At 40.1% G+C, this 26,103-nt stretch overlaps 2 protein-coding genes across 2 annotated transcripts; one reads left to right on the forward strand and one right to left on the reverse strand.

Moving 5' to 3' along the window:
* Positions 1-2,152: 2,152 nt before the first annotated feature.
* LOC134658129 (uncharacterized) lies at positions 2,153-10,593 on the reverse strand. Its single transcript, XM_063513736.1, has 10 exons — positions 10,423-10,593; positions 8,735-8,812; positions 8,488-8,629; positions 7,881-8,112; positions 7,154-7,238; positions 6,057-6,161; positions 5,461-5,560; positions 3,361-3,489; positions 3,113-3,234; positions 2,153-2,311 (listed from the first exon to the last, which is right to left on the reverse strand). The coding sequence occupies exons 1-10, from the start codon at positions 10,528-10,530 to the stop codon at positions 2,153-2,155; spliced, it is 1,260 nt and encodes a 419-aa protein (XP_063369806.1). The 5' UTR covers positions 10,531-10,593.
* A 1,328-nt stretch (positions 10,594-11,921) lies between these two features.
* LOC134657996 (vesicular inhibitory amino acid transporter) lies at positions 11,922-20,686 on the forward strand. Its single transcript, XM_063513591.1, has 4 exons — positions 11,922-12,503; positions 14,652-14,808; positions 18,638-18,767; positions 18,969-20,686. The coding sequence occupies exons 1-4, from the start codon at positions 12,368-12,370 to the stop codon at positions 20,151-20,153; spliced, it is 1,608 nt and encodes a 535-aa protein (XP_063369661.1). The 5' UTR covers positions 11,922-12,367; the 3' UTR covers positions 20,154-20,686.
* The last annotated feature ends 5,417 nt before the right edge of the window (positions 20,687-26,103 follow it).

The raw sequence follows: 26,103 nt of genomic DNA on the forward strand, positions 1-26,103 counted from the left end.
TTATAGGTCATTTATTCGTCGAGAATAGACGTTTTACTGACGTCCATTTGGGGTCACTATCAGGACGTACCTTTTTGTCACAAAATTGACGTTTTAATGACGTCTATTTAGGGTCACTATCAGGACGTACTATTTTAGTCACAAAGTTGACGTTTCACTGACGTCTATTAGGGGTCACTATCAGGACGTACCTTTTTGGTCACAAACAAGACGTTTCAGTGACGTCTATTTGGGGTCACTATCAGGACGTACCTTTTTGTTCACAAATACGACGTATCACTGACGTCTATTTGGGGTCACTATCAGGACGTACTATTTTAGTCACAAAGTTGACGTTTCACTGACGTCTATTTGGGGTCACTATCAGGATGTACATTTTTGGTCACAAACATGACGTTTCAGTGACGTCTATTTGGAGTCACTATCAGGACGTACCTTTCACATAATTCATTTAAAGATTATGGTTATTTTTGTTGGCAATTAACTCTAAAATATTTGTAAAATTATTTGGAATAACATGTTTGTAATATTTTGCATTAAAATTCACAATTTAGCAAATGTAAAATTTTGTTGTTATAGAAAATTAATTACCAATAAATGATTATTCCCATTACCAAATAAGTCAAGAGATGGCGCTTTGTTCCCAACGCGTCTGTTCTACAACGCGGTGTTAAGATTTTTCCGGGCTTATATATGTCGCAGTCGGATTGTATAATCCGCCGTATTACATTACGGCTAGCCGTTTTACAAAACAGGGGCGTTTTGAAATGCGGCGGTTCGACGATTAGCCGGATTGAATGCGGCTGAATGAAAATCCGCCGGAATGTATTCGGCGCCATACGTTCTTCAAGACGGCTAGCCGTAATGTAATACAGCGAGTCATTAGCCGCCGCTTTGACAGTTTTTAGTGCCCATTTTTAACACTCGTGGCGCTGCCTGACATAACAACAACAAACTATGAAAAACGCTGGGGTGTCCATCAAATCTGGAGTTCGTCGGACTGTTTCTTTTCAAAAAACATTTCCTTTGCAACTGAGCGGTTTGCCCTTCGGGCATCTGAAGCTACCTAACGAACCTAACCTACCTAGCTATTGATTTAGTGAGACGTCCGTGAAAACATTACACTTTGGGGAAAAAAGCGTAGGTAGGTAAGTAGGTTAGGTTCGTTAGGTAGCTTCAGATGCCCGAAGGGCAAACCGCCCAGAAATCCGTCTATTTAAGTTGTGAAGGAAATGTTTTGGAAAAGAAACACATGAAGTGCGGTGGGACCATGGTAAAAATAAATTAAATTGCAAACATTGTCAAACTCCGGTTACGTAGGCGACCGAAATAATGGTCACTCTACAATTTAAATAGTAGATACGATGCGGCTAAACGTAGGCCGCCTTATTGAAGAACGTATCGTAATGACAATCCGGCTAATCGTCGAACCGCCGCATTTCAAAACGCCCCTGTTTTGTAAAACGGCTAGCCGTAATGTAATACGGCGGATTATACAATCTGACTACGACATATATAAGGTTCGAGGAACAATAGGTCGTCAATTCAAAAGCATTAGTGAGTGTTGTACAGTGTACAGTAGTGTAAATAGTAAATGAAGTGGTAGTTTTATACAGTGTTATTTTTGAACCTCGTACATGGTCCTTCGAACCGGATAGTTGGCTATTCGGTCCTAGGATTCGACAGCAGAGCGCGTTACTCCAATTTCTTGGCTGCCCTAATACGTACGGCCCAGTAACGTCCCTATGAATTCAGTATATGACGTCACTCCAACGTCAGTGGCTGCCTTAATATGTACGGCCCAGTAACATCCCTATGAAGTCAGTATATGACGTCAGTATTACGTCTGTAAACTGACGTCTTGAGGCTGTGACAAATTGACGTCATCTGCTGGGACCCCCCGACGTCAAGAAATGACGTCTCTTACGTCGAGCAGTACCGTAAACAGACGTCATAATGACGTATAAATGCTACCTGGATAGTCATCTGACATCTCTCACTATCGTCCATATTAGTCCGACAGTGACATTTACGCTTCGTTCGCTACGAAGCGTAAACGATTGGCATATTGGCTACGCACCACCTATTATTTTTTCCACATGAAAGAACAAGTAAATAAAACAAGATATTGAAAAATTTGTACATGTATAATCTAATCTGCGAGTGGCACAATAAGCGGCGGGGGCTGCGGCCCCTGCTGGTGAGGGTAGAAGGCGTCTCCGCCACCCTCCTCGTGCTTGGGCATGTCGCCCGCCTGCGGGTACGGGTGGTGCGGCGGCGCGCCCATCCATTGCGGGTACCAGTACAGACCCTGGAATAGGGATGATGACACATGTTGAATTTTATAACAAAATCTAGTAAAATAGATAGCAAACGAGCTTTTATCACAATAATGTGGATATTAAAATAAAATATTGAAAAATTACAAGAATATACCTAGGACCTGAAAGTTTCAAAATTTTAGTTTTTTTTTAACTTCCAAAAACGTTAAAAGTAAGGGTTCCTTACATTTCATCCAAAAAAATATTGCATAGCAACTATATACATAAACGCAATATTTCACCGACAAAAACGCAATTTTCTTGTTTTGTCCATACTACCAGATGGGCTCCCAGAGACCTTGACGTCACGTTCCCTTGTCGTTTTGTTTAGGGCGTTTCGCGAGTGAAGTGTGTTACTTTAATGCAATGGGTCCCATATAGACATTTGATCCTAAAAACAAACCCGATCGATTGATACCATAAATGAAAATTAGTTATGTAGCCTATTAAATTAGTTAAACATTGTGAAGCCTTGAATCCTGGTAATGGCTATAAAGACAGTTCCAAGAAGTTTGAGATCAGTTATAGTCGAGAGTGCAGGCCCTAAACGACGGCATTGCGTGAACAAGAGATTTCCTTTGGCAGATGGATTTAAAAAGTGGAGAAATCGAGATTTTTGATGTAAAATTCAAAGATTTTCACGTTTCACGATATGCCTAGGAATTTCACGATATGCCTGATCTTACGATCGGCCGCCGACATCTATATTATTTAAGCTTCTAGGCCAAGTTTGGTATTGTTTTCGTATTAAGTAAAAACACATAAAATATGAAAAAAAACAGTATAATTACCTTGTTGCCGGACCCCTGGCACGTGAATCTATACTCGTTGATGGTGAGCGGGTCCAGGTAGCTGATGCCCGCGATGGACCCGTAGTTCGGGGGGAACATGTACCAGCAGCCGTCTAGAGAATCTGAAAAAGTAACAGAGTTTAAATGGTGATGAAGAACACAGGGTGCTAACAGCAAAACTTAAGAATAACAGCGTAAGCGCCGACCGCCATTTACCAGTGGAACGTCACATTTATTTAAATACTTACAAGTGACATTGTCGGAGGGGCCGGATGCTTGTGTGGACTGGTCCGCGTAAGGTGGGGCTGTGGTCTGCTCAAAGAAGGGGGGGATCGGCATCAGGCCAGTCCCAGGGTCGCCTGGGATGGCGAAGGGACCTGTAATGTTCTAATGTTACGTTTCAGTATTATTTAAAGTCTACACCTTAATTTAGTAAGGCCCACTTGCACGATTCCACTTACCCGGGGTTATGCGGTTTCACATTGTAGGCAGGGCCGGATTAAGCATGTCGGGGCCCCTAGGCAGTGCAATGCTCGGGGCCCCCTTAGGCCCTTACAGTCAATTCTGCATACATTTACTTAATGTTCATTTTTCAGTTCAGGGAAGTAAGTTTGTGGTTTTAATTTCAACCTTCAGGTGTCGGTTGAGCCGATACGAAAATGCCGAGCGATGTTCTTTTTCGCTCTTATTGCGTGGACATAAAGCTTTTTTCTATCAGTTTTTGCCGATTCCTTTTTGCGTCAAGTGTGGGGAGAGCCCTTTTTTTCTCCATAGGTAGTTAAATATTGTGCAAGGCTGAACAGCGATTGTCCGACCATAATACCATACGCCGAGCCACATGATTAAAATTAACGTGATAATAAAGATATTCCATAGGTTTAAATTACAATTCATTCACCGGTCAAGTTAGCATGTAGGTACAGGGTCAACCAGAAAAGCAGCAAAAAAACGCGAGCGCAGCGAGCGCGAAATTTTTTGTAAAAAAATTGTGAAAGCGTGTTAAAAAGGCCGGGCTGGGCCTAAAAATCCGAAGTTCCCCAGTGAGCCGAGCTTTCATGCGAGGTCAAAGCCGTACTTCAGGATAAGCTCAGCTAGAGCACAGACGCCAACCAATGTCAATTGTATTAAAAAGCGAGACTGCAGGCCGAGCTTGGCGCAGCGAGGCTAAAGGCTAAGCTGAAGAAGAGGAGATTTGGAAGACAAACCAAACATGGAGGTAAAAAGTGAGGCTGAAGGTCGAGCTCAGCAATCTCCACATTACTTAACAAGCCCGAAGCGTACTTATAACCAGCGAGGTGAGCTTTCATGCGAGGCAAATGGCCAAGCTTCTGAAATCAATGTTTATATTTGTTAAAAAGCGACGCCGAAGGTCGAACTGTAAGAAAGCAGCGCTCTGACACGAACCAATCGGAGATATTAGGCCCTCGGGCAGGGATCGGAACCGGTTTTTTGCAAAAACTTAGAAATAACCTTATTTTTCGAATTATTTTATACTCGAAATGTAGGACTCAGTTGTGTTTCTAGGTTACGTCTTCGTGTTATTAGATTGCCCAATTAGAAATGAAGTAATTAGCAAAGAACGAAAAAATACCGTTTCCGTTCCCGTACAAAGAATACCGGTATCCGATTCCTGTCGGGAGCCTGAAAATCGAGCTGGATATTACAGACTTTAAATCTATAAAATAACATAATTTACATAATTATCTAATGATTGTGTATCTGAGAAACTGATATTGGACATTAAGTAGGTATAAATATTTAGGTACAATAAAAACAATATTTATGAATTTTGGCCATTTGAAACAAATATTGTTTTTCGCGCGCGCGGGCCCCGCCGGGGCCGTCGGGGCCCCCTAGCCGAGGCGGGGCCCATAGGCAGTTGCCTACTCTGACTTAGGGTTAATCCGGCCCTGATTGTAGGTACTGGTAACCATGGTAACTCCAGTTTTAACCGGTTAACCCCGGGTTAGTGGAATGGTGCAAGTGGGCCTAAGTAGGTCTTCTTCAGCAACTTCACCTATTATCGGTTTCCGAGATAAAATTCAACATGAGACATTTAAACAATGCCCAATCACAATAGTTGTAGTACCTCTGAAGAATTCCCTCAATTTCTCCAAGGTCTCATCATCAGATCATTAGGTATCTTCGGATTGGGACTTTTGTCTAATTGGCGTAGCCGATTTCCAAGAAATCGGGGTATATACGTAAAAAAAACCCCGACAAATTGAAAACGTCTTTTCTTTTATACTCTTGAAATCGGTTTAAAACTGTTTCCTCTTTACTACTTACGATGCAAATTAAAACTATAGTTATACGTATACTAGAAAGGGCTTAAAAAGTTCATTGACCTCCGTAGAAATTAGTGTTGTTCCACTCGCACACGTGATGATCACAGAATAGAGGTGTTTGCTTCTCCTTCGTGTAGAATATGTGCCCGTTGGGTAGGATCTGAAAACAGTGTCACTTTATTAGGAAAAAAAACAACGGGTTGCACTCAGGGAGTGCCGGCAGAAGTGAAAACTCAATGACTAGTGCAAAATGCACTATGTATAATTGAGGTTAACGCCATCTAGCGTTATTTATTTAGGTAATGACTAAGCACATCACTATGAGTACTCGAGCTATATTAATACCAGTTAGAGCGAAACTCACTAGATGACATTTAAATCAATAAAGAAAAACTCAATGACATTACATTAGATGTAACAGGTCCGTCTTACGGTCACGTGATCGTCTTACGGTTTCCCCACCTCAAAAAGTGCACAAAAACAGACACATGTAATGTTTACTGTCTGCCTATCCACAGGCCGATCACTATATATTAAGTATATTAGGTATTTTATACAGCCGTTGCAATCGATGTAGGCTATAGACTACCTCCTTAAACGCAGCAACTATCAGCAAAGATACCGTAGCCAATGAGAGGGGGAAACTATCCACTTACTAGAATGTAATCGAAGTGGCGGAACCGTATGCCCTGTACGTTGAAGTCGAGGATGAAGGAGCCGGAGGTGATGATGCAGGAGGCGGCGGTGAGCGGCGGCAGCTTGTACCGTAAAACGGGGAAAATAGGAATCGCGGGGTAAATTGGAATAAAAGTCTGCTTTTCTAAACTGGTCTGTTAGTTCCATTACAACCAGACAGGAGGTCAACTTATTAATTTCTGAACGAACATGGTATTTTTTGCTACTGGCTACACTGAGCATTTAAATCAGCCAATGGCGTTTCAGTAAGAAAAACACATTTAAAGTCAGGGTAGTCGTCAACACGTGTGCATGGTGCGTTTTAACTTCAAGTTTTAGGTAAGTAATATTGTGAAAAGTGTTGAAATTTGTGTAATATCGATCATAATAGTGTATTGTGGTTTATATAAATCAAAAAGTAAGTAAATAATTGTAATATTTCATTATAAATCTTAGTTTTTCGATAACCACTCGTTTTTAGGTTATTTTTGAGATAATAGGAACGGTGAAGGGGGAAATTGGCACGTCAACAGGTCTAATTGGAACAACGTGGGGGTTATTTGGTTTGTTAATGGGGAAAATTGGCATTGCCTAATAGGGTTGTCAAAAATTAAAATCTTAGTAAATTTAAGGAAATTTTATTTAGGTACCTACTAGGTAGGTACCTACCTACTACTGTGCCCCTACCTAGAGACCTTGGTATTATATGTCTAATGCAATGTTAATTTAGTGCCTATTGTAAAGATTTTCCGAGACTAGTTTTGAAGGTATCTGATGATGATGATGATGATGGTAGGTACCTATCTAGCTTTGAATAGATTGAGTGACAACCCTAGTGAAAATTCCAATTAACCTCACTTTCGAACCTATTTACCCCGTCAGGGGTAAATTGGAATCCGATAGGGTTTTTGTAAAATATATCAAAATATGGCAATAAGTCGGGAATTTAAGGCTACTCAGCATCTAAAAGAGCTTACCATACATGTTTATGTAGTACTATAAAATACTCTATGACTTACGGAAGATGGTTAAAATTCCAGTTGAATGTGAATATTGGACCTATTTACCCCGTTTTACGGTACACCTCCGTGCCGCACTTCACCAGCGCCTTCGGCAGCGTCACCGCGTCGCGCTCGTGCTGCAAGCCTTTCTTGAACGGAAATCTGGCAAGTTTAAACGTTGTTTTACCTTTTCTTCTTCAATCACTGCAGAGGAACGTGTCAAGTCCTTATGATGCCCTAACCAGTGGTGTCTTCAATAGGGATTGCGGGAGCGTAATCGTGCGAAGGCAGGCTTCATCAGAATCCATTTATGGATTGAGCTTAAAATGAACTCAGTACTGGCTTTAAGAATGCTGCTCGCTCTCTTCCAACGGAAATCTGATGATAAAAACTTTTCACGTTTGATGTCCCTTAGTGTTGAGGGTCGCAATTATCTCCGAGTGTGGTCATAAGAGTCATAATGAGAATTTATAGGAGAAAGTAGAAAGCCAGTGTTCCAGTGCGTGCTATATAAATTCTTCCTCCTACTTTACGATAACTTTACATTTGCAGTATTAGGTATTTTGAAGGTTGCACTTTTATGAATGTATGAGCAGTGCGCTCAGACTCTACGCTAATGATCCCTCTGTAGGATGTAGGATAGACGATATGGCTCTTTCATGCTCTAAGGCCGTCGGCTCTAGTACGTCGGAGTCTGTAGACATGGAAAACTTTTACAAGAACTCAAAAACCTATCTTTTTTCCCGAGAACTCTTCAATTAAACTTTTAGACATAGATATTTTGCAATGTCGTATCAACCTCACCTGTAGATACACACGTCAAGATGGCACTCGAGCCCATGCAAATAATTATCAGTAGCAAAGGCCAAGCTGGGGTCCTCCTCGAGATAATACTTGTTCTCGTCCATGAAGTGCACGAAGCCGAGGAAGTGGAAGCCGCGGCCCTTGCAGTAGGGCGCCGGCCCGCGCCCCATGTTGTAGATGTCGCTGTACAGCTCCGACACGAACATGTACACGTTGCGGCCGCAGTAGTATTCTGGAAATAAGTTTCTAGGTGTTTTTATTAACCCCGCGAATGGACGATAGGTATGCTGTGAAGACGATGTTCCTATCCTTAAATAATGAGATCTTGCAAGTCTGATGAGCATAGGAAAACAAAATTACATCAAGGGCAGCCGCGACCTCCCATTCTGACTGTACCTACTGACAAATTAGCGGCGCATCCGAAGCAAATCGTTGTTCATTGTAGCCAGTATCTGCTACTTCTATGTGTGCGTGAAGTGTTGAACGAGTAATACTGGTGCAACTGTTATTTTTGAATGCTGGGCCTTGCTACGCACCGGGCCTTATTTGCCTCACCTACCTTACCCGTCAATTTTATGTTAAGCTCCTAATATGTTTGTCTTGCTACCTTGACTGAGATAAAACTCTGAAGGCACGGCGCCACCTGAAGCCTGGTTGTAAGCGGCGACGCGCTCCGTCTTAATGGCGTTGTGGTTGTCGTACATGGTTAGCATGTTGTCTATCGCGTCTTCTAGAGCTATCAGGAGGACCTGCAAGTTATGGATTAATGGAGCAAGGCAGATAGGTACCTATACCACTATTAAAATGAGATGGATGGATTTTATTCGTCAATAGTGAAAGATATTCAAAGGTACCTTCAGCTCCTTGACGTGCATGTTAATGAACCTGGCGAGGTGGTCCACCGCGATATGTACATGCTCATTGATGATATACTGCAACCAATAAATATAGACATAGATACACATAGACGTATATCTCATGACAATCAGGGTTGGGCAAAATACTGGCTTCCACGTATTTGAAATACAAATTACAAAATACATTTTTAAAAGTATTTGAAATACAAAATACAAACTACTTTGGTGACGGGTATTTGAAATACAAAATACAAATTACAGTGTTTAAAATAATGTATTTCAATTACAAAATATACCTTTATTTATTTTTTTGTTTAACATTTAGTTTTAACGTTAACGAATATCCTTTCATATAAACTTATAGGGTCATTGCGCTAGTTTTCGTCCAGCTCTAGTTTACGTCCACTTGACGAAATTTGAATATATACCTACATTCCTGCACAAATTTGGACTGATTTCAATCCTTATGTCTAAGGCGTCTAAGCAATATATCTGTCTACATTTCGCAAAAAGGAAGCGCTGGTGGCCTAGCGGTAAGAGCGTGCGACTTGCAATCCGGAGGTCGCGAGTTCGAACCCCGGCTCGAACCAATGAGTTTTTCGGAACTATGTACGAAATATCATTTGATATTTACCAGTCGCTTTTCGGTGAAGGAAAACATCGTGAGGAAACCGGACTAATTCCAATTACGGCCCTAGTTTACCCTCTGGGTTGGAAGGTCAGATGGCAGTCGCTATCGTAAAAACTAGTGCCAACGCCAATTACTGGGATCAGTTTCCAAGCGGACCCCAGGCTCCCATGAGCCGTGGCAAAATGCCGGGACAACGCGAGGAAGATGAAGATTTCGCAAAAAGTAGTAAATTAAAAATGAAATATATATTTGATAATCCGTCAAGTCGTCGAAAACTAGTGCATGGACGGAAACTACTGCAATGACCCTATCCCCTAGATTTAAACGAAAAGTTCCACGCAGAAGTTGACCTAATATAGATCCAGTATCCAGCCAATGAAAATTGTATCTCGGCTGGATCGGAGGTTCGCGGTCGGCTCACAGCTTGTGCGAGAGATTAGACATTTTAGGATTATAGAATTTAATAAAATGCATTTATAGAAATGTATTTTGAAGCTTGAAGTATTTGAAATACAAAATACTAAATACATGTGAGTGCAGTATTTGAAATACCAAATACAAAATACTTTTGAGGTAGTATTTGAAATACAAATACAAAATACTAATTTGTATTTCAAATACGTATTTCAAATACATGTAATTGAAATACTGCCCAACCCTGATGACAATAAGAATGAGGCATGAATGGGGCAGTACAGCGCTATGACACCGCTACAACGCGTTTGGTTGATGAGTTGCAACGCAATTAGTCGCAACTAGTTGCGTTAGACTGCACGTTTGGTTCGAATTCGTGAGTGACACCGCTGAACTAGTACCATTTTTAGTACCCGTAAGGCCTGTCCTGAGATATACGTCAATAAAGATACATTATTGCAACAAGAGAGCTAAGAAGAAGTTCCGTAATTGTCACCAGTGGCGGATTTGCAGTGTTGGCCGCTCTAGGCCCCAAACCCTGTAGTTAACTACTAGCCGCACCTTTCTCAACCCGCATCATATAGACTGCCGGCCCGGGCCTACTGTGCCTTAAAGCAAATCCGCCGCCACTGGTTGTCACCTGATCTGGTGCGCGTTTGATCTTCATCATCTGAAGCTGGTAGTGCGCCAAATGGTCCAGCTTGTCCGTAGGATCATGTCCGTAGATCTCGAAGGCGTCGATTATCATGGCCAGGGTCACATTGTCGCCGGGCTCTTGACAGCATGGGTGGTACTTTGGATTGTATGCGTGCTGAAATACAGAACAACAAGATGGTCAGCCGTTCACACTAACGTAACGCTGCTGACAGGATGACACGTTAGAACGGTCGGGTCAACTTCCAAGGCGTCCGACACTTCAGTTTTCTGTAGAAAACATCACATGACCACCGATCACCGGTCAAGCCGTCATAGAAAATGAAATGTCGGAAACATGGGCCCGGACCCGGGCCGTTGTAACGTGAGTCATCCTTCAAGCAAAATTAATACTGAGATAAACGTGCTATCATCTAAATATGGGAATCAGTCTGTCAAGTGGAAACAAATGATCTGCATTAGTAGCATTCCATCAGTGTACACGTATGTCGCTTACGAACGTTAGGTAGGTACCCAGGTACTCATTTACCTAGTGCTTTCGATTGAATTGCGTATTGGCGTTTAGAAACTGTACAATCTTAACGTAGAATAGAATATCTTTATTACGCACATGTTGGTGTATTCATGCATTAAATTATCGTTGACAATAGGTACATAGAAAATTTTGCTACTAAATAGGTAATGTTTTGTACTCATTCGAAATTTGGGACTTACCACATTCACAAAACAAAGTAAAAAAGTAAAGGCCCACACACTGCCGATTTCGACCATAGCGCGGCAAACTGCAAAAAATCCATCATCGTTATATTTCGACCAATACCAACTATTAAGAATAACAATCAATCAATAAAATAGTCAATTAAATATATGCTGTGTGTATTTTAATGAACTTATACAATCGCAGTATACCTACATAGGTATAGTCAAGAACAATGAATATGGGACACTTTTTAGGGAAAGTAAAATGCAAAGATCCTTTAATCTCCATCGAGCACATCTGAGCACACAGGAGGTGGCCATAGGAACTCTGTGATATAACAACGCAACCTTATTGTGTTTGTTAGAATTGTCTTGATGATTATTTAGGCCCACTTGCACCATTCACTAACCCGGGGTTAACCGGTTAAACCTGGAGTTATCATGGTTTCCAGTAAAATTTGACAATGGGTTAACGGTTTAACCGGTTAACCCCGGGTTAGTGGGATGGTGCAAGTGGCGCTTAGTTGCCTGTTGCAAGAAAAGTACAGTCAGCGATAAAAGCTTGTATCAAAAATGAAGTTTTTGACAAAAAACATTTCTTTATTAGTCGTTATATCTTCTTCTCTTTCTCTAATCTTTGAACATCAATTGTTCTTCGCACCATCAAGAAAACAATCCTAAAAGCATTAGGCGTTGAGTATCACACGATTCACACGTACGCCTTCGCTTCATACCTATATAAATGAAACGTTAGCCTAATAGTCCTAATACTACGTTGACTTTTTCCTGAAATCGGGGGTGCATACACGTTTATTAATATCGAAACACTTTGTAATGTATGTCTAAAGAGGTAAGGTGCAAAATCGTGTAGATATTTTTAAATCTCACCCTAAAGACGTACCTAGATATCGATCGGTCCAGCGCGCAGCATCGCGCAGTCTCCGCCCCTAGTATCCGTGCCGAGCGGCCTAAACCCACACAAAATACCTTAAAAAATGATAAAACCCAATCAAAAATAACCCTAAACCCTTTCCAACACCCCAAAAAACAAAACACAGTGATTTATAAAAGTGTTCAAATTAAGAACGCAACGTAAAGTGTGTAAGAATGAACTTTCGAAAATTCTAAAATGGCCGTTCGGTCGGGGTAGGATAAACTTAGTCTAGTAAAGAAGTCTTCCATTAGATTAAGTGTAAAATATAAGTGTTGATCAGTCTTCCACGTTAGTCAAGATGAATTTGGGTCGGTTTAAGTTGCCCCCGATCAAGAATGCTTTGGAGGTGGCGATGCAGACGGTAAGGCAACAGATGCCTGATAAAGCTGGACCACCGCCGCGTCCACCGCAGGCCGTTAGATTCGCTAATCAAGGTAAGATATAGCAATCTGATTACCAATTTGTCGTTGCAATTTGTAGTTGTCACTACCAACCAATATCGACGTAACTGTGAAACCGTAAATTTTTCCCTGGAGAGAAAAGATTTTAAGGCATTATTTACGCCTCCTATTCACATATTAAAAGTTTAATAAGGTACAACACCAACTTTTGAAGTGAAAACTTCTTTAGCGGCGCTGTGCACTTTTTGAGTTAAGGAAAAAATGTTAAACTCGAGACAGCGTAAGACGATCACGTGACCGTAAGACGGACACGTGACCTGATCGAAAAACTATTACATGTAATGTCATTGTTTTTCTTTATTGATTTAAATGCCATCTAGTGAGTTTCGCTCTAACTGGTATTAATATAACTAGAGTACTAACAGTGATGTGCTTAGGGGTTTCAAGTAATTAACGCTAACGCTAGATGGCGTTAACCTCAATTATACGTGCATTTTGGACTAGTCATTGAGTTTTAACTTCCGTTGTTTTTTAACCGACTTCCAAATCTCAAAGAAGGAGGTTATCAATTCGGTTGTATGTTTTTTTTTATTTTTATTTTTTATGTTTGTTACTCCATATCTCCGTCATTACCGGACCGATTTTGAAAATTCTTTTTTTGATTGTATGTATATGCATACAGATTGGTCCCGTTTTGGTCAAAACCCAGTTCTGATGATGGGATCCATGAGGAATCGAGGGAACTCCTCAAATCTTAAAGGCATACATATAGTGATTTTTGTGTTTTTATCAACAAATCAAGCATATACATTCAGAAACGTGACATTTGATGAAGTGGAACTGCTGATGATGATCAGAACAGAACTCTTCAACGACGCATAGTTCACGTTTGGCGATTTGTCCTCTTCGTTATGTTTGTTAAGCAAGTTAAGTTTTTAAGCCACATTTTTGTCAAGCTCGAGTTCTGATGATGGGATCCATGAGGAATCGAGGGAACTCCTCAAATCTTAAAGGCGTGCGTATAGAGATTTTTGTATTTTCATCAGAAAATCAAGCATTTTTATTAAAAACTGTCGCATTTGATGAAATGGAACTGCTGATGATGATCAGAACAGAACTCTTCAACGACCCATAGTTCACGTTTGGCGATTTGTCCTCTTCGTTATGTTTGTTAAGCAAGTTTAGTTTTTAAGCCACATTTCTGTCAAGCTCGAGTTCTGATGATGAGATCCATAAGGAATCGAGGGAACTCCTCAAATCTTAAAGGCATACATATAGTGATTGTTGTGTTTTAATCAACAAATTAAGCATATACATTTAAAAAGTAACATTTGAGGAAGTGTAACTGCTGATGATGACCAGAACGAAACTCTTTAACGACGCATAGCTCACGTTTGGCGATTTTTCCTTTTCGTTATGTTTGTTAAGCAAGTTAGGTTTTTAAGCCATATTTATGTCAAGCTCAAGTTCTGAACATGGGATCTATGAGAAATCGAGGGAACTCCTCAAATCTTAAAGGCACACGTATAGAATTTTCTGTATTTTCATCATAAAATAAAGCATTAACATTAAAAACTGTCGCATTTGATGAACTGGAACTGCTGATGATGATCAGAACAGAACTCTTCAACGACGCATAGTACATGTTTGGTGATTTCGAATTTCGACTTTGACTTGGACTGGGACCCGGACTCGGATCCAGATCCGGCCTCGTACCCGGATCTGGTTCGGACCCGGACCCGGACCTGGACTCGGACTCGGACCTGGACTAGACCCGGACTCGGACACAGACCTTGACCCGGAAAACCACTATGATACCTAAACTAAACAAACTACTATGATTACCTACCATAAAATGTAGGTATAAAGTATGATGAGGCCAAACCCCTCCCGCTCAAACCCCCGTACACCGCACCGCATGCGCCGTTAAGTGGGTTAGGTTAGGTTTGAACTGCTATCCTCACAGAACCGAACAAAAGTGGGTTAGGTTAGGTTAGAACTGCGAGCCTTACAGAAACGAAATGCTACTAGAAAAGTGGGTGGTTTTACCTCCTTTTCTACATAGCGCACCATCTACAATAATCTTTCACCGGGCCGCATAGAAGTCGGTTTTTTTTTCTTAAAAATTATTTTTTATAACTTCTAAGTACTTAATGAACATTTATAACTCTTGTCTACTAGATATGGGCGAAAGCTGCGAACTGTCAACCATGAACGAAACAACGTCTCCATCGTATCAATCGACGAATCCTACCAATCCGTTTCTCAGCGGAGAACTACAGGCTGAGGACTCATTCACCAGCTATCAGAACACCTTCCCGCAACAGGAGGCACCAAGGTTTATATCTACTCTCACCCACACTCTTTATATCGCAAGTCAAACCCCACAAAGAGTATTGCTGTCACCTTTGGACAGGAACACCTGGACCCTTCGACTCAGTCCAAAGGCGTGCTGTACGAATCGTCGACGATGGTCCTAAACTCACAAGCAGCATTGAACCTTTAAGTCTGAAACACTTGTATTTTAGTTACTATATTACCGTATCGACAAAGAATGAAGATGTTAGCTTTGATAACACGATATCTTTGAGCTAAAAATTTTGACAGACTGCCTACTCCAACCAGTGGCGTAACTAGGGGGGGGCTGGGGGGGGCACGTGCCCCGGGCGCCGTCCAAGGGGGGGCGCCAAAATGGGCAAAAGACCTCCCATAGAAAATGGACCAGCCAAAATGTAGGAAACAGTCAAATTTTTTTTTCGCGACTTAGGGGTTGGTCTCATAGTAAAAATTGCTCAGTATAATCCCAAAACCTCCCTGGTAACGGAAATGCAGTTATTTTTTAGCCACCCTGTATACAGGTGGTCCAAACCTTGACGTCCAAAAAATTTTTTTAGAATCCTCGTCGTTGGTTATCAGAATATACCCCATGTATGTTAGCCGATTTTACGTAGTTTTCGAGTTTAACTTTTAACTTTTGTTAAAAATTCCGGGGTGAAGCTTTGCGTTGCTTTTATGCCTTCTAATAATTGTTCGTGGTATTTGCACTGATAACATGAAATAGCGATGGGGAAGTGACCCCATAAAATAATAGTAAAAATAACAAAAGAGGATTTTTGTAATGAATTACTAATTTGGAAGCTTTGCGCCTCAGTTCCTTTGACGGCGACTCTGACAAATTATGACTATTAAGTATCACTTTTTTGACCTTTTAAAAAAACGTAGGGTCTAGCAGTTTCTAAAATGACCAAAAGTCCTTGAAATCGCTTGTATTTTTTATTGACCGAAGCGTAAGCGAAGGTCTACGTTTTGACTCGGGCATTTTGCTTTTGTATGTCCGGATGTTCTCCTCCACAGGTCACAATTCTCAACCGATTCTTGTGAAATTTTGTGACCAGATTCTATGAGTAAATAAAAATTTTTTGTCGATCCCGTTTTTGGAAATTTTTAAAAATGGAGTAGTTGTGATACCTCGCGCTGAAACAAATAGTCGTATCGATATCACAAGAGTATTTTCTTTTTGAGACATATTTACATAGTAAATGGAAAAAATGCAGAAAAATTGTATTGCTGGTTTAGGCGGTATTTAGATATTTAGTTTGTACTCGAGAATGAGTAGGCGAATTTCGTCAGCTTAGCTAAGAACTATCATGGCGCATTTTGTAAACAGTCGCTTTTTTTGTTTGCACACAGAAAGTCTGGGTTCGATCCCCAGTAAGACATAACTTTTTGTATTTTTTTTTTCACTTAAACTTCGTATTTTTTTTAATAAATTAAAATCTTTGTATTGTTGATTGATCAAACCACTGTGTGGCGCTGTCATCGTGCACGGTTCCAATAAGCTATGCTCGCGAGGTCTACAGCTCACAGAGCCCCTAGTTTATTTAGGTAAGGGCAACATCTAAGCTTGACATGCTTGAACGTAAAAGTTTGTCTTTTTTCCCAACTCAGCCAAGTGAGGATGCTGATTTTTTTTTTAGCAACTGCGCCGGTTGTGAAGGATTATGTTACAAAAAAAAATATTCAAAAAAGTTCAATATTTTTTTTAATAAATAATTGCTTCACCCCGGAATTTCTCAACAAAAGTTAAAAGTAATAAAAATAAAAATCATAATTCGAAAACTACGAAAAGTGGGCTTAATACATATTCTGATAGCCCACAGCGTGAGAAATCTAAAAAAAATTTTTGGACGGCAAGGTTTGGCCCAACCTGTATAACACATGCCGTGCCAACATCGCTCGTTCTGTGATACTAGAATGCCGTGAAAAACCTGTGTCAGGTACTTATTGAGAGCATTCTATCCAGAGTTTCGGTGTAGGATCGGGAGAATTTAGTCCAATTCAATCCCACCAAGGCTCAATTTTGTAGTGATGGGTGGGACATCAATTTAAAATGAGTTTGTATGAGTACCTCATTTTCTAAAATGAAGTACTACAATGTCTTACTTCAAATGAGGTGAGGTACTACAATTTTTTTTGCATCGACCGTTCCTCCGGCTTCAAAAAACTCCAACGGCAACAAAAAATATTTAATGTATAGACTGAAAGACATATTTAAGATGTATGAAAGCCTGCAGCGCTTACGCTTGTTGTCTTTCGTGTGTCATTTTCGGCGAGGCGACATTGAAGTTGGGCGTGTGTCTGTCTCACTCCCTCTTTGGATAAATATAATTCATTGTTTCATTTTGACTGGGAAGTCAGTGACGCGTGAGGGGGTGAGCGAAACTTCAACGAATTTCTCGGTGGACCTTTTGTCTTTAAGGTTTGTAGTTCGGCAGTTAACAGACTCATTTGAGACTCAAATGAGGATTTGAATGTCGGCGAGTACCGAGCGGCTCGCGCGCTCGCGAGTATCGCAACTCTTGCGAGTTGTGAGTACTTGTGCGCATCGCGCGCTCGCGCGCCTCAGCCGCGAGTGGTTTTTTCAAATGAAGTGTTTGAATGATTTGTATGGTAAGACCTGTTGTGATGCGCGCGAGTAAATGAGTAAAATGAATAGAGGAGTGAAGTAAGACATTTTTGCGGTGTGAAGTACTGCGACGATTTAACAAAATGAGTGGTACAAAAGAGGTGCCTCACGAGTGAGCAACTCAACACTACAATTTTGCGCGTTTACCGCTAAGAAAATCTCATTTTTCAAGGCACAACCCTTCCCATGTCAGGGAGTATTCGGAGCCTCGGTGTTGACATCTCCATCAGTGACGTCCAATCATTTCGTAGCCACCTTGCTGGGTAGGCTGCGCTCGTATCCAAAAAACTCGGTGTGCTCAATAAAGGGAGGCGATACTTTACTCTGGGGCAGACAGATCCATAGGCGTACCCACGGTGGGGCAAGGTGGGGCAGTTGTCCCACCCTGATCTCTGACCATAAGCTAAGAATCTCTGTTTCAACCGTACCCTGTTACAACGTCCCCAGCCTCCCCTACTTCTGCCCCACCCCTTAAAAATGCTGCGTACGACCATGGACAGATCCCATATAATGAGTACTGCTGTCACCTTTGGGCAGGAGCACCTAGATGCCACCTTGGTCCCTTCAAATCAGTCCAAAGGCGCGCTATGAATAGTCTACGATCCCAAACTTACAAGCGATATTGAATCTTCAAGTCTAAGGAGATCTCCAAAAAAGAAGTGTATACGTTTTAAAATGGTCGGCAACGCGCATGTAACGCCCCTGGAGTGTAGACGTCCATAGGATGCGGTGACCGCTTACCATCAGGTGAGTCGTAAGCTTGTTAGCCACCGATGGACTAAAAAAACACTTCTTTGTCTAAATCAAAAGTAAACTTTAATAAGTAATAAAAAGTAACCCTTTCGTTAGTTCACTTCATTTGGGGGGGGGGGGCGCAAATTTGGTACCTGCCCCGGGCGCCATATCCTCTAGCTACGCCACTGACTCCAACCCTCGAAAAGAAAGCGGGTGCCTGACCTCTTGATGTTCCAAAAGCGCCATCTACTTATATTAAAACGATAATTGCCGTGCAATGCATTGTGAAACGCTATGTTGCTAGTATTAGTTGCTACGTCTTAGCTCCCAGCAGTACTTTCCTGATACGTAGCAAAAATGGAAAACATTCAACTTCCCAAATGGGGACTAAAAGCTAAAAGTATGTTATCATCCCGTATGTGAATGGGGAGTTTAAGGACTATACTTACAAAATTTGTGATTTCAGAACTCAAAGTATGCAGAGCGTTGACTTCTATGCTTCATCAGAAGAGGGCGGTTTTGAAGAAGGAGGTGGCAAGCCGGGTTGCAAGATCAACGAGTTCCAAGCTGCCTGGAACGTCACCAATGCTATTCAGGTAGGTAATAATGCAATAATCAAATTAATCTGGGTGATAATATGTTTGAAATTCTCTTAGTTTCTTCAAATAAAGTCAGCAACGAAAAACAACTGACAAAATTTTTTTGTTTCGGGCTTGCGTATTATATAAAAAATGTTTAGGTAGGTACTGACACAGGCAGATGGACACCAACTCTAATTTTTATATTATCTTCCACAGGGCATGTTCGTAGTATCCCTGCCGTTCGCCGTTCTGCAAGGCGGCTACTGGGCCATCGCGGCCATGATCGGCATCGCCCACATCTGCTGCTACACCGGCCGCATCCTCGTCGAGTGCCTGTACGAGGACGACCCGGCCACGGGACGACGCGTCCGCGTCCGCGACTCCTACGTCAGCATCGCCAAGGAGTGCTTCGGCCGCAAATATGGTGCTAGGATCGTTAACATTGCTCAAATCATTGAACTTGTCATGACCTGCATCCTTTACGTTGTCGTCTGCGGCGATCTGATGATAGGAACCTTCCCTGATGGCTCCATCGACACTCGATCTTGGATGATGCTCACTGGCATCTTCCTTTTACCTTTGGCTTTCTTGAAATCTCTTCAAAGCGTCAGTATGCTGTCATTCTGGTGTACCATGAGCCACTTAATTATCAACGCTATTGTGCTTGGGTACTGTATCCTGTACATCGGAGATTGGGGCTGGGGTAAAGTCAAATGGAGCCTAGATTTTGAGAACTTCCCGATAAGTCTGGGTGTGATCGTGTTCTCTTACACATCTCAGATATTCCTCCCTACTCTAGAAGGCAACATGGAAGATCCGGGCAAGTTTGAGTGGATGTTGAAGTGGTCGCATATCGCGGCTGCCGCTTTCAAGTCCGTGTTCGGATACGTCTGCTTCTTGACTTTCCAAAACGATACTCAACAGGTTATAACTAACAATCTCCGCTCTTCTGGATTTAAGGGGCTTGTAAACTTTTTCCTAGTGGTCAAAGCCATTCTAAGTTACCCGTTGCCGTACTATGCTGCCTGCGATCTGTTGGAACGTGCCCTGTTTAGGGGTAAGCCTAAGACACTTTTCCCTGTGATCTACGCTTTGGATGGAGAGTTAAAAGTTTGGGGGCTCGCTTGGCGGCTGGGTGTTATCATGTTTACAGTCTTGATGGCGATATTCATCCCACACTTCGCTATTCTGATGGGCTTTATTGGAAGCTTCACTGGTACGATGTTGAGCTTCATATGGCCCGCTTATTTCCACTTAAAACTGAAAGGCCCATACCTGGATAGCCAGACGGTAGCCTACAACTACTTCATCATATGTTTAGGGGTTCTTTTTGGTGTTATCGGCATGTACGACTCGGGTTCAGCTTTGATTAAGGCTTTCCAGATCGGTCTTCCGTTCTAATTTTGAGTAAGTAAGTAGTTTTAGATAATTGTTGAACTATTTTTAGATAATCGCAGACTTCGTAAATACGGTTTTGTCGCAAAAAAGGTTCATAATGTTTAAACGAGTAATCATTTAGAGATATGATGGATAATGTTTGTATTCTAGATCTGTTTAGTGTTTAAGAACGCAAAGCTAATTTTTATGTTATCACAAGTTGTTCACGTTGTCTTCCAATGAATTAAATGTTAAAAGGTTAGGAAATTAAAGTAATAGAAGATAATATTTAATTAATCCAATGTCTTCCAAAATGCTTGAATTTCGATGTTATTTAACAACGAAGTCTTCCAATTATTGATAAACTGACTAGCTGATAATTGCTTATATGATATTTGAGGCAGATTCATATTATTATACATAATTCTATTGATAATATTTAACAAGACTTCGGAATTGTACTAATTTTTATAGGATTCAAGAATTCCTTGTCTGGCAGCCAAAAGGTATACGTAGATTTATGTCGCCGATTTAATACACATACTCAGATGTCTTGGAACCAAATGCCAAAAACTAGGGGTCATCCATTAATTACGTCACACGTTTAGGGGGAGGGAGGGGGTCAAGAAAATGTGACATGTTGTGACATGGGGGAGGGGGGAGTCACAAACATTGTGATGTCACTTTAACTTCATCAGTAACCGAAAATTAATTTATATTTTTTTATTCGCTGTACAGTTAAATAATGAGATTTTGGATGTAACTTTCGTTGTGTTATAAAATTACTAATATTTATATATCAAAAATATTTTTTTATTAAAAAAATAATGCCGAGTTAATATTGTCGATTTCGTTGAAAACAAAATTGCCTAAAATGTGACGTCACACCAGGGGGGAGGGGTTTGCAAAATGTGACCAAGGAGGGGGGAGGGGTAAAAAAACCTAGAAATTCGTGTGACGTAATTAATGGATGATCCCCTAAGTTCAGTTCACATAATTTATACAATATGTAATTAGAATTAAAAAAAAAACAAAAACATTATTTACACGAAATTAACGAAAGAACTCCACTGCACTTTAGAAATTATTTCATGAAATACCTACCTATTTATGGGTACCTTTATACCCAGTACTAAATAAAGTTGAATCAGCTAGTAAAACAAGGTAAATTTACATAAATGTATTAAAAACGACAATACTTCTGAAAATCTACTGTATCTTTAGGTAATTTTACCTTCTAAGGGCCACTTGCACCATTTACTAACCCGGGATTAACCGGTTAAACCCTGGAGTTACCATGGCTACCAGTACAATTTGACACTGGGTTAACGGTTTAACCGCTTAACCTCGGGTTAGTGGGATGGTGCAAGTGGGCCTAATCGATGTGGTTATAGGTCATCCCCTGAGCACTGTCCAAAAATATACAAGGTGTCAAACCTTACGGATAAATATTATTTCGAAATATTTTTAAATATGAAAACTAGCAAAACATATATGCACATTTAAGATTCGAGATATCTCAGAACTTTAGGTTTGTAAAATTAACATAGTAGATATACCTATACCTAGATTTATTTTTAAGATTGCACCGTTCCTGGTAGTGTTATTTTAAAAGATTAGTTTTAATCAATTATAGAAGACACATTTACATTATACATTATATTATTATACACAAATTGAAATTGTAATTAATTGAAAAAACGCTACTATACAATTTATTCATTTTAATTATGTAACGAGTCTTCCAATGACAACCATTATTATTACGCTGCACAAACTTCTTCAATGATAATATAACTTGTAGTAGGCGCATCATGCCGCCTTCGGCCATGCTATTTAGAGAGAGAAAGTTTTTCTCAAATTCAGACTTCCGAACGCACGTCACGCAACCCACGCGTGACGCTTCTGTCAAACGTCATTGTCGTTTTCATGCAGCCGACGGCCATTACGTGTCCTAAAATAAAAAGTCTTTTTGTTTATAAAAGGACAAGAAATTCCTTAAAATACGTGGAAAATAGGATAAAAAGTGACCCAATTGTAAATTGGAAGAATAAGAAGATTGGAGAAGAAGATACAAGAACGTACGCGATCAAGGCTGAATGCGACCTCTCGTCGCCATGGGCCGCTATGCGCGGACGCGGTACATATCGAGATCACGATCTTGGGCCTATTCTAGGTCTGTAATTCTATATCATCAAGATTCCTATCTCCGCCAGCGGCGTCGAGAACTAGATCTCGCTCGGTATCCACAGTAAGCCTCGCTCTCTGAATTAGCATCGAATGCCAGCATTCGAATAGTTACTTTTTTAAAACATGTAACATTCCAAAAAGGAACATAAATGGTAAGTAATAGAGTGGTAGTACCAAATGCTAATTTGTTATTTCTATTTAGTGTTGGTGATGTGGTTTTGGAGTTTTATAACTAGCCAACTCTGGTTGCTGACTGTACTTGGTGGTTGTGCTGTACACATGCATTCTGGAACGCTATTCTAGGCGTATCTGTTTCTAAATGCATAAAATGGCTGTGCTAATCATTTTGGAGTGTTAATTTAGACATCTCTGTTTGATATTCGCACTTGGCAACCTTGGCGTACTACACTAGGTGCGTTCACTGCCAGTAGCCATGGGATATTGTCACATATTCCTTGCCAACAGCACTGAGACATTGCTCATGTCCTACCTGCAAATAGGTAGTGGACCATAAGCCACCTACAAGTCTTGTTAGATAAACTTACCTACTGGGTTTTGTGGCGTGTTACACTCTAGACACAGCTCTTAACCAAATGAGTTAATCATGTGGTATGCCAATACTAGGCCGTCTCTTGATATATACTCATTTTCAAGTAGCTGAATTTAAGTAGGTACTTATTCTAATTCAAGCAAGCGAAGTACTAAGCGAGCGAGCAAATCTTGACCTTGTGGATAAAGGCACCTGAAATTCGAATATTATGGGATTAACCCTTCTAGGACTTTGCTGTTGTTTGTTCGCAGATATATAATTAAGGACATTACAAAATACTCCGCGCTGTAAATAATTATTGGTGCTCCGAGGTGAACCCAGAGAATTACGCTGCGGCTGGCGAGATGCTTGTCAGTAGGGAACAAGGCTAAGTATTGAAATTAAACAAAATCAACCTGTTCTCTAACTGTGATGATTTAGCTCTCAATACAATTGTGCACTGTAACAGAACCATAAGTGACTGCTCATTTTTGTGCGATTGTCATCATTAACAATCTTAGCTAAGGTAGCTGTTCAATAATGAATCCCAATAAATGGCATAAGATGTTTTAAAAAATCTTTTAAACATGCTGTTGACAAGTGATGTATGTGATAAGGTGTGCTAGCAAGAATAACTAATGACTTATAAATTATTGTAAGTCCTAAGAAATTTAATCTTACAGGGCTCAACTACCAATCATATTTTTACAATGTATGTTTTTGATGTTACTTATCTTTGTTTCATACAATAAAGTATTTACTACTTACTAGCAACATACAAAATAGCCTGGTCAAAAGCAGCAATAAGGAAGCGGAGCAACACTATCCTCTCTGCAGGCACAAGGTCGCTCCTAGTCCCAGCGACAGCACGGCCTGGATAAAAGCAGCAATAAGGAAGCGGAGCAACACTATCCTCTCTGCAGGCACAAGGTCGCACCTAGTCCCAGCGACAGCACCAACACAACAGCCTGTGTTCACTTAGAACAATTTTTTATAAAAGCCCTGGTTTAATTAAATTATATACCTTTTTTCATAGCAATGTCATCATACTTGCAAGGATTCTGTCCAGGACATCTCATACAAAACTCCTATCTTATCTGTGCCAGTATTTACAGGTATTCCGAAAAATGGATATTTCTGTAAAATTAACAGTCAAGTACTGGAAAAATATGTGACTTTGATATATGCTGTGTGTACAAAATAATATATGCCTATGATGTTCTTAATGTAGGTACCTACATTTCATACAGCTCAATATTTCGTTAAAATATTTTCTGTACAAAACCCTATGGGAAATAAATACAGATATATTGCTAAGACAAGTAAAATTATTGCATCTAAGCAGTTTTAATACAACAAGAAATTGGAACTGCCATAAAACTAATAACACAAATTGTTACATGGCACTAGCTCCAAGTTGTTTTTACCTGATTCTTGAATTTGGGAAACATCTGTGTTTCATATGGAAATATGAAATTTCAATTTTAATTCCTGTCATTAGACTATTATGTGATTATATATAGATATCTCTCTAGCTATATGTATCGGACCTTTCATGAAGTGTATAAGGTCTAGAGGTCACACTATATCCATTGTTGAAACTCCTTACAATAAATGTTTCTTATACTATGTATGTACCTATACAAGATATATGGAGTCATAATCAAATGGAACTAGCACCTAAATACCTCAGAAAGCTGGCTAATATCTAGATTATTTATTTACCCAATATTTTATAAACTGGTTACATTTTTATAAGTTTATAACTTTGTTCATATAAATGGGTTGTTTGTATAGCTATAAGTTTGGCTAAATGAATATGGCATACACATGTATGTTTAAAGAGCTAAATACTGAATTTAATATATTTTAAAGAAATATGCCAATAAATATCACCTAGTGTAATATAAATTGATGGCTAAATATTACGCATTTGAATTTGAAGAATGCAAGAAGAGAAAAATTGCCAAGTTTGACGCAGCTCTAAGAATTGCTTCAGAATAATCGGAGCGCGAACGGAACGTCGCTGTCACTGTCAAATCCATGGGTTGTCATTGTCAACTTATCTCTTCAGTAATATGTCGATTGTCGATCGTCTTTATGTTCAAAGACATTCCTTTCAGATTTATCAGTGTGAGATACTACTGAAAGAAGATAATACAGCTATCTCAACTAATTAAAAACCGACTAGGTGAAATGAAATACAGTATGTTTATGTCTAGGATCATTTAGCATAAGATGAGTGAGAGATGATAAACTATTCGATTTTGCTGATAAAAACCTGCCAAATATGCAAGTGAGAATCCTATAGGTATTAGAAATCAATCTGAGATTGTCATACGAGTTTCAATTCAACAGTGGTTACTCAGATGAGTACGTCTGATTGTCTGTCAAGTTAAACCAGTTTGACAGCACTGGCTTACCTCGAGTATCAAGATCTCGGAGATTTAATATAAATTAAACAATGAATATTTTGAAATGTGTTGCAACATTCTGGAACTCCTCTGATCGAGTTATTAATAGTCGTGCAGATGAAATATGTGAACGCTATACATATACTTACCCTAGTGAAGTAATTAATTAACCCAGATGTTTTTCTACATAGATGCTTTCACATTTTCATGGTTATAAAAAACATTTTATCTGTGCTTTCCTTCCATTTGAAATGAAATTCAAGGTATTAAAGTTCTAGGAAAAGCAGAAGGCACGGTCATTGTACCTACTCAGTTTTACAAAATATTTATATGTTACATACATATAATTATATGGATTTGAGCCCTAGCTTCTCAATTATAAAAACTTATTCCATTAACCGGTTTCACACCGGGTTAACAAGATTCAACATCGTCTTATCCTGGTTACCCCTGTGTTAACCGGGAAGTGTCTTCAGCCATCACTGAAGGAGCGGAGGAGAGAGGAGGAACTTCCGATTGGCGCGACCAACAGTACGGTGGAGTCCCTTGCGCCCAACACCGTCAACACTGGTGTATGTTTTTGTGGAACAATTAAGCATACTTACATTAATTATTTCATAGCAGCTGTTCGAGAAGTGCTTGCTATTTAATAGAATTATGTAATGAGGAAGCTAGGTATAGAAATATTTTTTTATAAATTGCTCTTATGCCTGTATTGCGGCATAGGCTCTCCTCAAATGATAAGGTGGAACGCTTTATGAAAAACGTTTTTTGACTACACCCACCTCAACCTTAAGTGTGAGCTTGTACCTAATCTAAATCAGTATTTAATTATTTATCA

The sequence above is a fragment of the Cydia amplana genome, chromosome 21 (assembly GCF_948474715.1).
Source record: "Cydia amplana chromosome 21, ilCydAmpl1.1, whole genome shotgun sequence".
In the NCBI taxonomy this organism is placed as follows: Eukaryota; Metazoa; Arthropoda; class Insecta; order Lepidoptera; family Tortricidae; genus Cydia; species Cydia amplana.

Excerpts from the sequence above, each read along its gene's own strand:
- LOC134657996 (XM_063513591.1), top strand. The coding sequence starts at position 12,368 with ATGAATTTGGGTCGGTTTAAGTTGCCCCCGATCAAGAATGCTTTGGAG. Across the intron at positions 12,504-14,651 it reads CGTTAGATTCGCTAATCAAG|ATATGGGCGAAAGCTGCGAA; the intron begins GTAAGATATAGC and ends CTTGTCTACTAG. Across the intron at positions 18,768-18,968 it reads ACGTCACCAATGCTATTCAG|GGCATGTTCGTAGTATCCCT; the intron begins GTAGGTAATAAT and ends TATCTTCCACAG.
- LOC134658129 (XM_063513736.1), bottom strand. The coding sequence starts at position 10,530 with ATGATAATCGACGCCTTCGAGATCTACGGACATGATCCTACGGACAAG. Across the intron at positions 8,113-8,487 it reads AGAGTTTTATCTCAGTCAAG|AATACTACTGCGGCCGCAAC; the intron begins GTAGCAAGACAA and ends ACTTATTTCCAG. Across the intron at positions 6,162-7,153 it reads AGTGCGGCACGGAGGTGTAC|AAGCTGCCGCCGCTCACCGC; the intron begins CGTAAAACGGGG and ends GTTTTACGGTAC.